General features: G+C 35.3%; 1 protein-coding gene across 1 annotated transcript; it reads left to right on the top strand.

Annotated features, from left to right (window-relative positions):
• The first annotated feature begins 8,499 nt into the window (after window positions 1-8,499).
• LOC138339448 (uncharacterized mitochondrial protein AtMg00810-like) lies at window positions 8,500-8,880 on the top strand. Its single transcript, XM_069291045.1, has one exon. The coding sequence runs from the start codon at window positions 8,500-8,502 to the stop codon at window positions 8,878-8,880; it is 381 nt and encodes a 126-aa protein (XP_069147146.1).
• Window positions 8,881-14,541: the final 5,661 nt, after the last annotated feature.

Raw genomic sequence — 14,541 nt, 5'->3', positions numbered from 1 at the left:
CCCATATGTTGCGCCCTCATTTTTTGAAAGTCTAGATGTAAATCCCATAATTCCAAGGTCTCATGGCATATGAACTAATAATATGAATAACGTTATGTGTTACATGCAATATGTTATGTGCTATGTGCAAGATGATATGTGATGTGCTCAATATGATAAGTATGATGATGCATGCTACTCTCATGGCATGACTTTCCTAATAAAAATTTGGAAAGCTCCCTCACTCTCCTAATCAAAATTTGGAAAGTTCGCTAACTTTCCTAATCCTAATTTGGCAAGTCCACTGACTTGACATTCCATAATCATGCTGTTAGGAAAAAGCTATTCTTACTCATGAATTTCCTTAGCATGTGCTGGCATATAACCATAATTAGTACAAGTGTGTACTTATCCCATACAACTCTATAGTTTTAGGTGCAGGCACAGGTAGACGCTAGAGCTTAAAGGTTGACATTGCAGCTATCCGGACTTGGAGCTTTCATTCGAACTTTGTAGGCCCTCATGCTTTCGAGGATGTCTACAGTTTTTTTCTAGCTTAGATGTAGGCTATAGCAAGTGGAGATTTTTCCACTAGTGTTTATTTCCCCTTTCATTTCAGACATTGTATTGGTGCCGTTTTGGCAAGAATACAATTAATGCAACTATAAACTATTTCTTTTATTTGATCATCTCTATATTAGATGGTTGATTTTAAGCTTAAAATGTTATCATGAAATAAGAAAGAAAAAAGTTCAAATTTTCCGCTAAAATTAACCTTGATTAAGTAAGAATGACGTATGTAGGCTTCTCTGCAACCTTTGAGGGGTCAACAACGCCGGTCTAGTTTGCAGTGTAGATTCTGGCTGTGACAAAGTTCGTATCAAATTACTAGGTTAAATTCCGAGGATGATAAGTTAACAACAACCACATTAAGTAGTTTCTATGTCATGGTAGTGAACTGCAACACTATCCTAAATTAGAGACTACATGATGCATAGGAAAATTTCCCTTTTTCTAATCTGATTGTGCCTTTCCTAATGTCTGATTTCTTCATGTTATGTGCATGTCTAACATCAATACATGTTGTTTTCACATAATGAATACTTGGAGAATCATTGGTCAGAGGAGAGGAGAAGTAGCTGATGGTCGCAATCAGGTTCCACCCTAGGCTCCACTGAAGGAGTGATTACTCCTATTAACCCTGCTGGGTTGACTGATGCTGAGGTGCGGGCATCTCTGGCCTAGATGGCACAAGCCACCACAATGAAGGCCCAAGCCATGACTGACCAGGTCAACCAGCATAATGTTCAAAGGGAGAACCCATCGGCTCGCAGTTTGGATGACAGGATGAGAAACATTATGAGGATGAATCCTCGTATTTTCACAGGGTCTAATACTTCAGATGATCCTCAGTAGTTTGTGGATGAGGTGCATAAGATCTTAGTGTGTATGGGGGCCACATATACTGAGAAACTGGAGTTTTCTTCCTATCAACTCAAGGACGTTGCACAGACAAGGTGCAATATATGGCAAGATAGCCGAGTTTTGGGAGGAGTTCCGGTCACTTGGGAGATTTTTAAGACAGCTTTTCTGGAGAGATTCTTTTCCAGTTAGATGAGGGATGCCAGAGACCTTGGAATCATGGGCTCAACATTAGGAATTCAAAAATGAGGGTTAAACATATGAGACCTCAACTAGGGAAACTTCTTTAGCAAACACAAACTCTGCTCCATTCATACATGCATACTTTATTTTCATTTGTTTCATTTATTCATAGGCAGGTACAAACGTCAGCCATACCTAGGATGTAGTTTAAGACTATTTTCGGGTTCACTGTGCAATGAACAAGAAAGACCTAGTGTCATTACTTGAGGCTAGTTCACCTCTGTATAATCCTAACCAAACCCATTTGGTATCATTCATTTCATATTGTGCATTACTGACATTGGTCTCATTCTTTCTTTGGGAACTTTAACATTAACTGACATAGATAATGTGAGCTCCATGAAATCCAGTGTCTACCCCATACCAAAAAGAGGTGGAATCACTAGCAAAAGTTATATCAAATCATGCTAGCGTATATAGGGAATTGAACCCTTCTAGATCCCTATGTTTGATTCATAGGTTCAAAGACTAGGAGATATATGGAGAATCAAACCCGCCTAAACGGACAGCGTAATCTCATGAGATTTACACAAACCTCTGCCCGAAAGAATGAATCGCGAATCATAAAAAGACTATCGGTGCTCCGTATAAAGTTCCATTACATTCATCTCACACATCATAGAAGATGGCTTTTAGCATGAGGCATCATTGCTCGTTAGATGATCTGTCGTCTCATCATTAGTATTAAGTGAGTATTTATCTCAATACTTTCATTAGAGTATTTCTTAGAGACCGGTATCTACACTAACTTTACATTCTTATACGTGAGTACGTTATTTGTTACATTTACTTAGGCTCATCTCAGATTGATCTAATCTTTCACATTATCCCCTTATAATATTTTCACCACATTCATTAACATTAGTATATGAGCTCATCATAATTACTCACCCCCTTTTTACGTGGTTGTTCATTTCATTATATGTCAATGCACTTGGCCTTTAAGTGTATTTCACACCATAACTTAACCCTCCTTGGGTCACATCAACTCATCAGATATATCTTAAGTTCACTTAATTTTAATATACGCTGGACTTATGAACCCATATGTACAAGCAATGAGGCTTCAATCATAATTCATCTAAGTGACTTATACTTACCCAAGATTATGTGGTACAAGAATGATGCATCTTGTAACTATACAAAGGTCTAAATTTCGATTCCTATAGGCAGCATTAATTAAATATTTAATCACGTAAGACTGGTGTGTCAATACGGAATAGTGCAAGGGAACCCTATTTTGAATTGCTTGTATAACACATATTTTTAAAAAAATATTTTTTGTTGATTTAGAATACTAGTCTATGGAACCCGAAATCAATTCCCACACCAACACTCCCTTTTTTCTTTTCATGATTTTGTCTTAAAAATCTACTCTTGGGAACCCAATATCGAATACCGATGCCCACAGTCCTTTTAATTTCATTCATTATTTACGCTTTCGCTTAGACCAAGAGGATGTGGGATATATCCCCCCACAACCTCATTTTTCCTTTATTTAATTTTTCCCTAACTTCCTTGTGTATTAGAGAGGTCGTGGGTTTGATCCCCACATACCTTATTTTATATTTTTTGCATTTTTCACCTCTCTCCCTCACCTATCTGAGAGGTTGAGGGTTCGATCCCCACAACACTCATTTTGTTTTTCTTTCATTCTACTCCTAACTCTTCACTTGAGCCTTACCTTATTTCGAATCCCCCTTACCTCATTTTTATTGTTGATTTTTTTTATAGATTTCATATGTTGGTCTTGGGTTCAATCCCTAATGACCTCACCAAAAAAAAACTTTACATGCGCCTCCCTCAACGCTGCCCAACCCGAGCAAAATTTCCAAATCAATACCCATTTTCCCCATTTATAGGATTGATTTTTATGGAAATTTCTGATGTCATTTCATATATTATTATATGCATCATTTCCAAGAAATTTTATATAAATACACAAGTATTTAAACATGCCATTTTCATGCTCCAAACCATGCTCACGAACACGGCTACACACACATTTCACACATTTCCATCATCACATACATGGATATAATAATCATGAAAACATGTTACATCCCTAAATACTACTAGCAAACATACCCTACCTACAACAATCAAAGGGATCTAGTGATAGGGATTGCAAAAGGGAACATTCCTAGTTTTCGGATTAGAATTTGACTGAAACTTAGGGGTCTCTTCAGAAAGGAACCAAGAGGAAGAAAACCCATACCTTTTGTCGAAAAACACCCTCCAAATCTTTTCCAAAGGCAGCCAACTCCACGACACCAAAGCCTCACCACCGAACTTCAAGCACAACCTATCAAGAACGAAGTGTTTTCTTTTCGTTTTTACTTTAGTTTTTCTTTTGAGTTTTTGTATGAAATTTCTTCAAATGATAAACTTTGATTTTTTTGTTCTTTTTGCTTATAAATAACATGAGAATAGAGTTGAAAAAGTCATGAGAAGGAGAGTGGAGAGAGATGAGAGTAAGTGTAGGAGTTTTAGTTGAAAACTTAGTCAAACAAGGACTCTTTTGAGTTAAATGACTCATCATGCCCTTACATAAATCACATAATTAGTAGTAACTAATTCAATTTAACATTGATTCCACCGAGGATCGAACCCGGGTTAAGCTTAACTTGTGAAAAGGGTCAAATTCGGCCAACCCTACCCGAATTGCCCACTTTTTTATATTAATTAATTAAATACTTAGGGTAATTATAATACTAACACTATCCTTGAAAAGACCAATTTCCCCCTAGACCCTCCAAACCTAAGATTACGCCTTTTATGTCTGGCAAAAACTCATTCGGGTAAATCTCTTCAATTCGGGTGCCATACATGGTTGGTTCCAACCTTGCCAAGATTAACTACCTCATCAAGACTGTTGGCTGGGCTACTACATAGATTATGAGGTCTGGTTCCACGCGCAACAAGTCATGTGACCCAGGTCCTATCCAGGCATTGTACGTATGTGTAGGCATTATATAGCCTAATCATTTTTAGGTTATTACATTCGTAGGTATCTAGTACATTTAAACTTAACATAACCATTTATATGCTGATGACATTTCCAACACAACCTATACTATAGCTAAAATAGAAAACTAGGCATAGGTTTCACATAGGGTGTTCAGCACCAACACATATATATATTGGCAATAAAGTAAACACCGCCACCATAAGTGGACCATACCATATAATGCCATACAAGGCTTCATCAATTGTCAATACTATAAGAAAGTATAAACGAAGAGCTTGTCTTAACACTTAATCAACCTTTGATCATCATTTATTAATACATCTTTTTCATCAACAATTCATGTATGGGGAGTAGCTAAACGTACTTTAGTCATAAAGCAAACCATATGTAAATCCCTACAAGATCATGATACCACCATAGGCACTAAAGTATCAATTCCATAGAGAGTAGGTGAATGTCGATCACTCACCTATTTACCTTGATTTGATCATCAATAATAATTTATCAAAAATATAAATCCAAGAAATTAGCTAAATAAGTAGAGATCTAATCTAAATCATACTTCATCTAACCTAGAATAAAGATCACATCACGTTCACAATATCATCAATCTATAGTATAAACATGTAGATCGATCCTTACCAAGATTCCTTTGATTTGATGACAAAGGATTCAAACCAACAATTCATCCATAATATTAACCTAACTCAGTAGCTACAATGATCTTTACATAATCAGAATCCTACAACAATTGTCATAAAGTCAAGTTTACAGTGAACATATAGAAGAACATAGGCTAGTCTTGTACAAACAGTCATATATTGATCTAGATGGATCGTTCATCAATAATTCATCCTCAATTACACAATAAACAGTATATATAACAAATTCATCTTGATAGAATCACAATTCCATCATAAAAAATTCACAATCATAATGACCATGCATAGACTATATAAAAAGTTGAAGAGAACATGGGTTAATAATGCAATTGGATTGAAATTTACGTTAAAATCAATACATTATCATCAATTCATCATTAGAAATACTTTGAAAACATTTTGATGAAGAACTCATGGATAGACTGAAATTGAAGGTTTGATCATGAAATTTGTTTGAAAACATTAAAATTAACTCTCTAGATTGAAGGATAACTAAAAATGAAGGATAGTCATACCTTAATGTAGAAGAAAAACTTTTAAAATTTATGAAGAATCCATAGGAATCCAAGATCTAAGTTGTTGTTGACCTTCACCTTCAATGCATGTTCTAGAGAGAACAGTTTGGAGGGAAAGTCTAATTTGTATGAATTAAATTGGGAATGATGTTTTCACATTTTTATCACTTTAATACACAAAAAAATAACCAAATAAACCATTTAGGGTCAAGTTATCAAGTTGGGTGAATTTCCCATTCACCCCTTTAATAAAACAGTCTCCTGGCATTTTGACACAGCCTACATCGACAGACCAATCTATGCCCTGTAGGTCCATCGACTGACCGTACTATTGGCTGTGATTTAGGTATTAGTATTATAAACTGCCATAAGCCTTCATCAGTACAAGTTTACAACGAATCCTCACCATCAATGGGCCGTTGGTGGACTGACGAAGCGTCATTTGACTTAGTCACACTGCCAAGGCAGTGTCTCGATAGTCTTTAGATAATTCTTGAGGGCCTCGTGTTGGGCCCTTGGGAAGTCCTAACAAGGTGTTTACAACGTAAATATATACTTTAAAATATCAAGGTCCTTATACATCAATCTCACCCTAAACAATTACATGCAACACTGATAGTCTCAAACTTACTTCTCAAATAAGAAGTAAAGCGGTCATATCAAGTAAAGAACCCAACTAATGAGGTTGGGATCGTTCTCATGAGGAAAATAGTTCAGACATAACTTTATACTATTATTACTATTATTTAGTCATTATTTCCCTAGAAAACAAAAGACAATGGGGGGGGGGTATTTCTAAATTAATGAAAAGAAGTAACTAAAGTAAAGTAAACAAATAATACATTCAAATCTTGGAGCTTAATCAATTAATAAAAATAACTAGGGCTTAAGTGTTCACCACAGATTCCTAACTTGATAATTATAACTATAACAATTCTTTCCTAGTATTTGCATGTAAAGTGATAAGTTATGTATCACTAAATACTTGGTCCGACATCTAGAAATTTCACTCCGCACCTTGGTCCGGCTACGTGTGTTGCTATACTAACCCTTACCTTTACCTCATATTAAGCATTGTATTCGATATTTGACTAAGTTATTAACTCATACCAATTGACACTAGCCTATTAGATAATGTACACTAAATCTATGTTGATAATTCTTTTCCTATTATCTACCTCCTTGTTCCGTCAAGTAGCATTAAAGCGAGTTCTAATGTTCGCCATCCATTAAAAAAACTGTTAAATGAAAGAATTATCAATACATGCAAGACACTATTTTAGAATTGCTATTTTAGCTAGATTTTACCACATTATTCACCCATGGTTCCAATAATCCTAGTTATCGAGTTTCGTTACCCATTGTCATAATCACATTATTCATATATTTAATATAAGAATTCATGCAGTTACTTTAATGAGAAAGAATAAAATTCAGAAATTCACTTGATTAATCAACAAAAGCACCAACAATCAATTCCGGAAAAAGTGTAACAAATGCTGAAATTAATCCTTCAATACTTGAACAAGGGAACTAAAGATTATCCAAAAGTCTAACTCTCAAAAAGTCTAACTATAAAAAAGTCTCACTATTAAAAAGTCTAACTCCAAAAACGAGGATTTTTGAAACATTTATAAAAAAACAAAAATATAATAAAAGAAGGATTCTAATTACTGAAAATTTGTCAAAACACATCTGGGTCGACGGACCTCATGACGGACCTCGTGGTCACGACGGGCTGTCATAGCCTCCGTGGTCTCATACTTCACAAATTATTCTTTTACTTTCTTCATTACCCTCAACGAACAGGTATAACGGACCTTTCCAAGCACGATTGTCCTTGAAGGGTCTCTGTTTCATAATACTTTAACTTCTTGGAATTTGGGTACTGGGACTACTCTCTGATCATTACGACGAACCAGTAGAATGGACCGTCGTGGATATGACAGTCCATCATGGACTTCCGTAATCCCACACTAGGTCATAGTTCCCCATCTTTCTTCAACAACTTCACTATGATGCCACCTATGAACCATCACAGGCTCGACAGACCGTCATAGTTATTGCTATTTCCTCCCCCCCCACCAATCTCTCCCTAATCACACCAACCCTCCTTGAGTACCTAGGCAGTAGAAAAAGGATTTCATAAACAAGAAGGGCACAAATTTTTTGATAAGTTTAGTCCTGTCATCAAACCCACAACAAATCACATTAATTAGACGATTGCTTCTTTTCATGACTAGCTTTTGTGACAACTTGACGTCCAAAATGCTTTCTTTCATGGTAACCTTCTTGAAGAGGTATATATGTCTTAACCTCCTGGTTGTATTCAGCCACCTCTCCCCGATCATGTGTGTCGATTACACAAGTTTTTATATGGACTCAAATAAGACCCTCTTGCATGGTATTTAATGCTTCCCAACTCTTGCTGGCTATGGGTTTCTCCAGCTCAAAGTCAGATTCAATCCTCTTTTTCTATAATTCCAATAGAATCAAAACCTACATGCTTGTCTATGTAGATGATATAATATTTACCGGAAGTTCTTCTGAATTCTTTGAGAATATTATTCTTCTATTGGGCTCTGCCTTCACAATAATAGATCTTGGACCATTGAATCTTTTCCTTGGCATCCAAATTTCATGTACAAAGTCTGGTCTTTCTTTATCCCAGCGTCACTATATTTAAAGCTTATAAGAATGTACCAAAATGCATCGATGTAAGCCATTGGTAAAACCCATGTCTACTTCTATAAAGATTCATAGAAATGATAGCCCTCCTTTTAATGATTCGTCTCTATACCGACAAATTGTGGAAGCTCTTCAGTACCTCTCTCTCATCCGTCCAGATCTCTCTTTTGTGGTGAACAAAGTGCGTCAATTTATTCATAATCCTTCCACAAATCAGTGGGATGCTGTCAAAAGGATATTGCAATTCTTACAGCACACCAAGGATATGTTTCTTTTCATTCCTAAGTCTGATAGTCAGTTTATTCAAGCCTTTACGGATGCTGATAGGGCTGGCACTTTTGATGATAAAAAATCGACAAGTGTTTATGCTATTTTCATGGGATTCGCCTTAGTGTCTTAGTCATCAAAGAAGCAACACAGAGTTGCTAGGTATTCAACTGAATCTTAATATAAAGCTTTAGATGATGTTGCCGCTAAACTATCTTGGATTCAATCACTGTCATTTGAACTTGGTGTCTCTCTACCAAAAGCTCCTATCTTATGGTGTGACAACAATGTCACTGCTTATTTATTTGTTAATGCTATATTCCATGGTCATACCAAGCATGTAGAAGTTGATTTCCATTTTTTCAGGGACAAAGTGGCGAGAAAGGACCTACTTGTGCAATTTATCTCTTCCAAGGATCAATCATATAATGTCTTCACCAATCCCTTGTAATCTGCTCTTTTCCAGTTTTTAATGGACAAACTTAGAGTTGGTTACCCACATTCCGTTTGCAAGGGCAGTATTGAGGAAACGTTACTTGAAGAAATTGGTAGAAATACAACTTTAAAATATACCTATTACAAGTGAAGTTGTGTGCATATATAATACCTTAGATAGTAATGTCCTATAGAACCAGTATTGTTAATGTTCCTATATAAGATTCACTAGTATTGTAGCCATAGGAAATTAACAGAAGCAAAAGCTAAAGATTCTTCATATATAGTTTATAAATTTTAACAGGTACGTCACATTAAAATGTTGTTGATATTTACTTTTCTTGAGAAAAAATTTTAATGACCTGATTACAACTGTTTCTAAAATAGGCTCAACGTTGGTTGAACCCATTAAACAACACAGCCCAATAGAAATCATTGTCACTACCAAAAGTTTGTCTTTTCCCTTTTCCTATTTTCCCAAAAGTTGGGATTTAAGAAAAAATGTATTATATTGTCACTCAAACAATCTTGACTTTAGGTTATGCATCACTTGCCTATAGACAATATTATCCAAATGCAGTCACAAACAAAAACAACGGTTCATCTATATTGCTTTCTAAGATGTTCCTCCAGCTCAGCTCTCCTGCTATATTATACCTCACTCTCTTGCTATTGATTTACAAATGTAGTAGGTTAAGAAGTATATATTGTTGCAATATTAAACAACTCCCGAAAAATCAAAGTCTTTTAGAGAAAATTCCTTCTTGTGTATATTGTTCGGAAAAATGATTTCAATATTAATCAGCAGGATTTTGCTGCATTAATGGCACCATTAAATTGGGGTCACATGAAATTCCTAAATAATTAATTAATATCTTGTTAGGAGACACTGTTGAATGCAAATATTTTCGTACCTTCAGTACAATGTATAATAACATGTTTGCTTTTAGTTTTGTTGGCGTAAAATATGACAAAGTGCGGGTAAAAAGATACCATGGGATATACACCTTTAGAGTTCAAGGACAAATGTATCATTTAATTGAAGATTTATTACCTTAAAATCAACATATATGAAATATACAATTTTATATATTTATGATGATGATGATACTGAAATGTTGAATTGTATTGCTTCTTTTAGAAATGTTGATCAATCACTTGTTCAAAAATTAATAAATATATTAAAGATTAATCCTTAATGTATCTTCCTAAAATATCTAATGCAAGATCCAAAAGTACTAAACTTGTCTATTGCAGTCAACTGTGACTCTACATTAGACCAACAACTGTATAACCTATTGATAATTTATGAAGTGGCGACAATATGGTTAGACCAAAAACCAAACAATAGTGCATCTAAACCACTTATTAAAATTTATCGTTGTAGCAACACGAATCAATTAGTCAATTATTACTGTGGTTGCTATGATCCTTTGCATTTTCAATTTTTATTTCACTATAGCCAATATAATTGGCATTGCAAAATTAAAAGAGTTGAACAAACTTGCACAAAAAGGAATGGATATCAATGTGAAATTGAACAAATTCAAAGTTTATCAAATATGTGTTCTATGATAGATTGTTTGATATAAAAGCTAAAGTACTACCAAAAGAAAAACAAAAAACAGACAACATCTCGATTTGTGAAAACCGTTATTACAAACTTCAACTGAGAGATAATGAAATAAATATGGCGTATTATATTGACAAATATTCTTCTAACAATTCTCAGTTGACGAGTTCATAAAAATTTGAACTCAAACTCTAGATTTTGTCTTGTGTAATAAGGATTTTTTTGGAGTGATCTATTACAAGGGCTTATTGATTTTCCATAACGATCGGGTTCCGTAGTTATAGAGATGCCAACGAGGAAAAAGTTTGGGACGGAAAACACTTTTGTAGTATTAGGATTTTCTCAACCTTGTCGAGATTTGGAGGAAATCAGAGTCACAAAGATATAGGAAATTCTCGTAGCAATAAGATGGAGTAAATATTAATTTGACTGCATGATTAATTAGATAACTTGGTCAGAAATTTGTACGACTTTACTGAATTAAATTTGGATAAATATATCTCTGATAATCGATCTTAGGTTAAGGAGGTTTCTATGTGTTACGGGTTAATATTGTGTTGTAAAAAGGAGGAATTGACCTTCCCCTAAAAAATTTCTATCGCAATTTGTTCCACTGTAGCCGGAATTATGTTGATGGAGTAACGTTGCTACAGCGGGATGGGATCTCCTCTACTGGATGACATGATACTTAGAAAAAATTGGGTTTCGAACGATGTCTCACTAGTCCAAAAGGTGTCGGCGGAACAGGATTTATGCAACTGTAACGACATTGCTACAACAAGATGGGTATCGTTATAGCAGACATACGCGAATTAAGTTGCTCATTAAATCCCTAAACGAAATTATTTGACATTTTTTGACTTTTAGATCTAAAGAACGAACCCTAGGCTATTCAACTCTTTTTTAACCATTCTTGAGGCTAAAGCTAAGTTTTTCACACGCCAAATTTACTTTTCAATTCGTAGAACGTAATAGAATGGGTAAATATTGATGAGAGAGGGTGTCTTGATGGAATCCATGGTGTAATTTAACCCGAAATTGAATAATAAGAATAATGGGATGATTTAGGGTTAGTAGAATTGTTAGTAACTCAGATAATTAGTGATTTCCTATTTATTACCATGTTTTACCGTTTATTTGTATACCACAAACAAGCGTAACAAATCTGGAAAGTGAATGATGAAGTTTCTTTGGGTTCAAGATTATTTTGAGGTAGGTGATGGTCATGATTTAATGTGTGATGTCTGAATGTTCTTTCTTCATTGTGATACTCTTATCCTTATGAACAATGCAATGTTGAGATAGATAAATGATGTAGCCATTAAAGCATGACGTAAATGTGTGATCTTAATGATGTACTTGTGATTTTTATTGTGTGTGTGAATTGTGATTAGATTGCAATATTCCGATAAGCTTCATGTTTGTGTAAGTTCTGTGAGAGGACCACTGATGTGTGAAGCATGTAAAATGTTTTGTCAAATTGTCATGTTGATAATATTGTATATATATATATATATATATATATATATATATATATATATATATATATGCATGTGATTACAAATTTGTTTGACTTGGTCATTTTGCACTTGTGTGATAGTCGCGTAATCCTACAAGAACTTGGTGGTTGTGTACTAATTTCCACTTGCTCTTATTTTTATTAAGTACCGGGCATCTTCAAGAGGCTATTAGCAGACCTCTCTTAGGAGGCCAAAGATTACTGTGTCGACTTCAACGGTGAGCCACATCTTCCAGGCTTCCATAGAGTTTCTCTTCGTCTATGTCCACTATTTCCAGACATAGACCTTTTGTTTAGTTAGTTTAAATAGTACATTATTATCCTCTTCCATTGACTTGGTATTCATTTAATAGTTTTGGTACATGATTTTGAGTTCTTACGTTTATCTTCCGCAAATTATAGTTATTAGAATTTTTATTTAGTAATGGAACTTCATTTATAGTCATTTAACTTACTTCCGTAACTTTAATGACTTAGTTTTTGAATAATTACTTTAGTTGGATTGTATTAGAAGTTTTTGGGTCGTGATAAAGTTGGTATCAGAGCCTGGGTTTGTTGATCTCGATGTATAGAAACGAGTCTAATAGAGTCTCGCAGAACAGTATGGGGATAACTTACTTTTCTTTGAGAGGATATAGAACTTTAGGAAATATCCATTTTTCTCTTGTATCCTTCGTGTTGTAACTTGATTCCAATTGGTATATGTCGATTCATATTACTATCAAATTTCTTTCAATATTTTAACCTGAAAAGATTAATACTAAATATAACGGTATTAGTTTTGTAGATGCCGTCAATGCTCCAGCCGAGGAACCCACAGCGGCAGGTCATGGTCGAGGTATAGGTAGAGGAAAAGCTAGGGTTATAGGTTGTGGGAGAGTGGCACTTGTTGTGAATAAGGTGCCTATTGACAATGTTTCATTAAATAAGAACCCTCTGGAACATAATAAAGATATAGAAGAAGAATTTACGTTTGAGGGTATTTAGGAGATTCAACAATAGGAAGGAGTGTAGACAAAAGCTACATAAATCCCACCCTCGATTCATTGTTAGCTTAACAGATCATGTCATTCTTGAAAGAGTTGGCTGGTCCAAAAATTCTTCCACCCTCTCTAGCCCCTACTAACCCTCTGATAGCTTGGAATGCAGCCAACATGGGTGAAGTAGGAGACAATGATTCCTTTTTTCGTTCCTTAATGGCATATGTGATGTCCGGTAGTGAGCATGCTACGTTGACCAAGTTTCTCAAGCTTAAGCTGTAAGACCCCCAAAATGAATTAGGGTGTCTAGAGACTCAAATGTGACTGTAATCTTGTTAACATTTTAATTAAGTTATTTGAAATATGCATGGGTTATTTGAAGTCATTTGGAAGTCAAACGCCAAGGGCCGACCAAGACGTTCGACTTCTAGTCACCAAATGGGCCTTATGTGTTTTTATGAATGTGTGTGTTATGAGCTTATGAGGTCCTTATATGATAAAAATGATTTTTTAAGGAATTGTGGTCAGTTTCATGATGTTTAGAGGTTAAACTTCCAAGACGTTCGAAAGTTAGAGTTGAGACATGCATATGTGTGTCTTGACGGTGCCTAGCATGTTTGGATGAGTTGCGTGCAATTGTTTTTGGTGAAACTGATGTGTATGGTCCTTGAATTTTTAATATTAATATTTACCTTGGAAACATACGGGTATAAATTCCCAAGGGTCCCACAAGAAGCCCTTAAGAAGGACCCAAAGGCTGTCAAGACTCTTCCTTGGCAGTGTCAATCGATGAGCCAAGTAGACGCCCCGTTTCCCAAGAGACGCCCCATCGATGGTAGTCATAGATCAACAATTGTCTTTTTGAGACTTGTGTCTCAAAGAAAGAGCTACAGTCAACAACGACGGAGTAGCACGATGCCCTATCGTCCAGTCGACGCCCTGTTGATGTTGTCTATTGATGGTTGCCTAAAACTGCATGCGCGCAACTGTTCACTTAAGGTGTGAATGGGAAATTCATCCCAAGTCCTAACCTGACCCTACTTGGTTTATTTGATTATTTTTGGGTGTATTTAAAGTGATAAAAAAAACGTGAACAGCCCATTCCCAACACATTCTACACAAATTAGACTTTCCCTTGAAAACCAATTCTCTCTAGAAACCTCCATTGAAGGTGGAGCTCAAGAACAGCTTGGATGTTGTATTCCCATGTATTCTTCATCAAGTATTAGATTTTTCTTCTAAATAAAGGTATCGTGATCCTTCATCTCTAGTTAATCTTCCATCGAC

This window comes from Solanum lycopersicum, chromosome 11, assembly GCF_036512215.1.
Source record: "Solanum lycopersicum chromosome 11, SLM_r2.1".
Taxonomy (NCBI): Eukaryota; Viridiplantae; Streptophyta; class Magnoliopsida; order Solanales; family Solanaceae; genus Solanum; species Solanum lycopersicum.
The sequence above is the reverse complement of the archived record's forward strand: the minus strand, read 5'-3'. Positions and strand labels throughout refer to the sequence as shown.

Excerpts from the sequence above, each read along its gene's own strand:
- LOC138339448 (XM_069291045.1), top strand. The coding sequence starts at position 8,500 with ATGCATCGATGTAAGCCATTGGTAAAACCCATGTCTACTTCTATAAAG.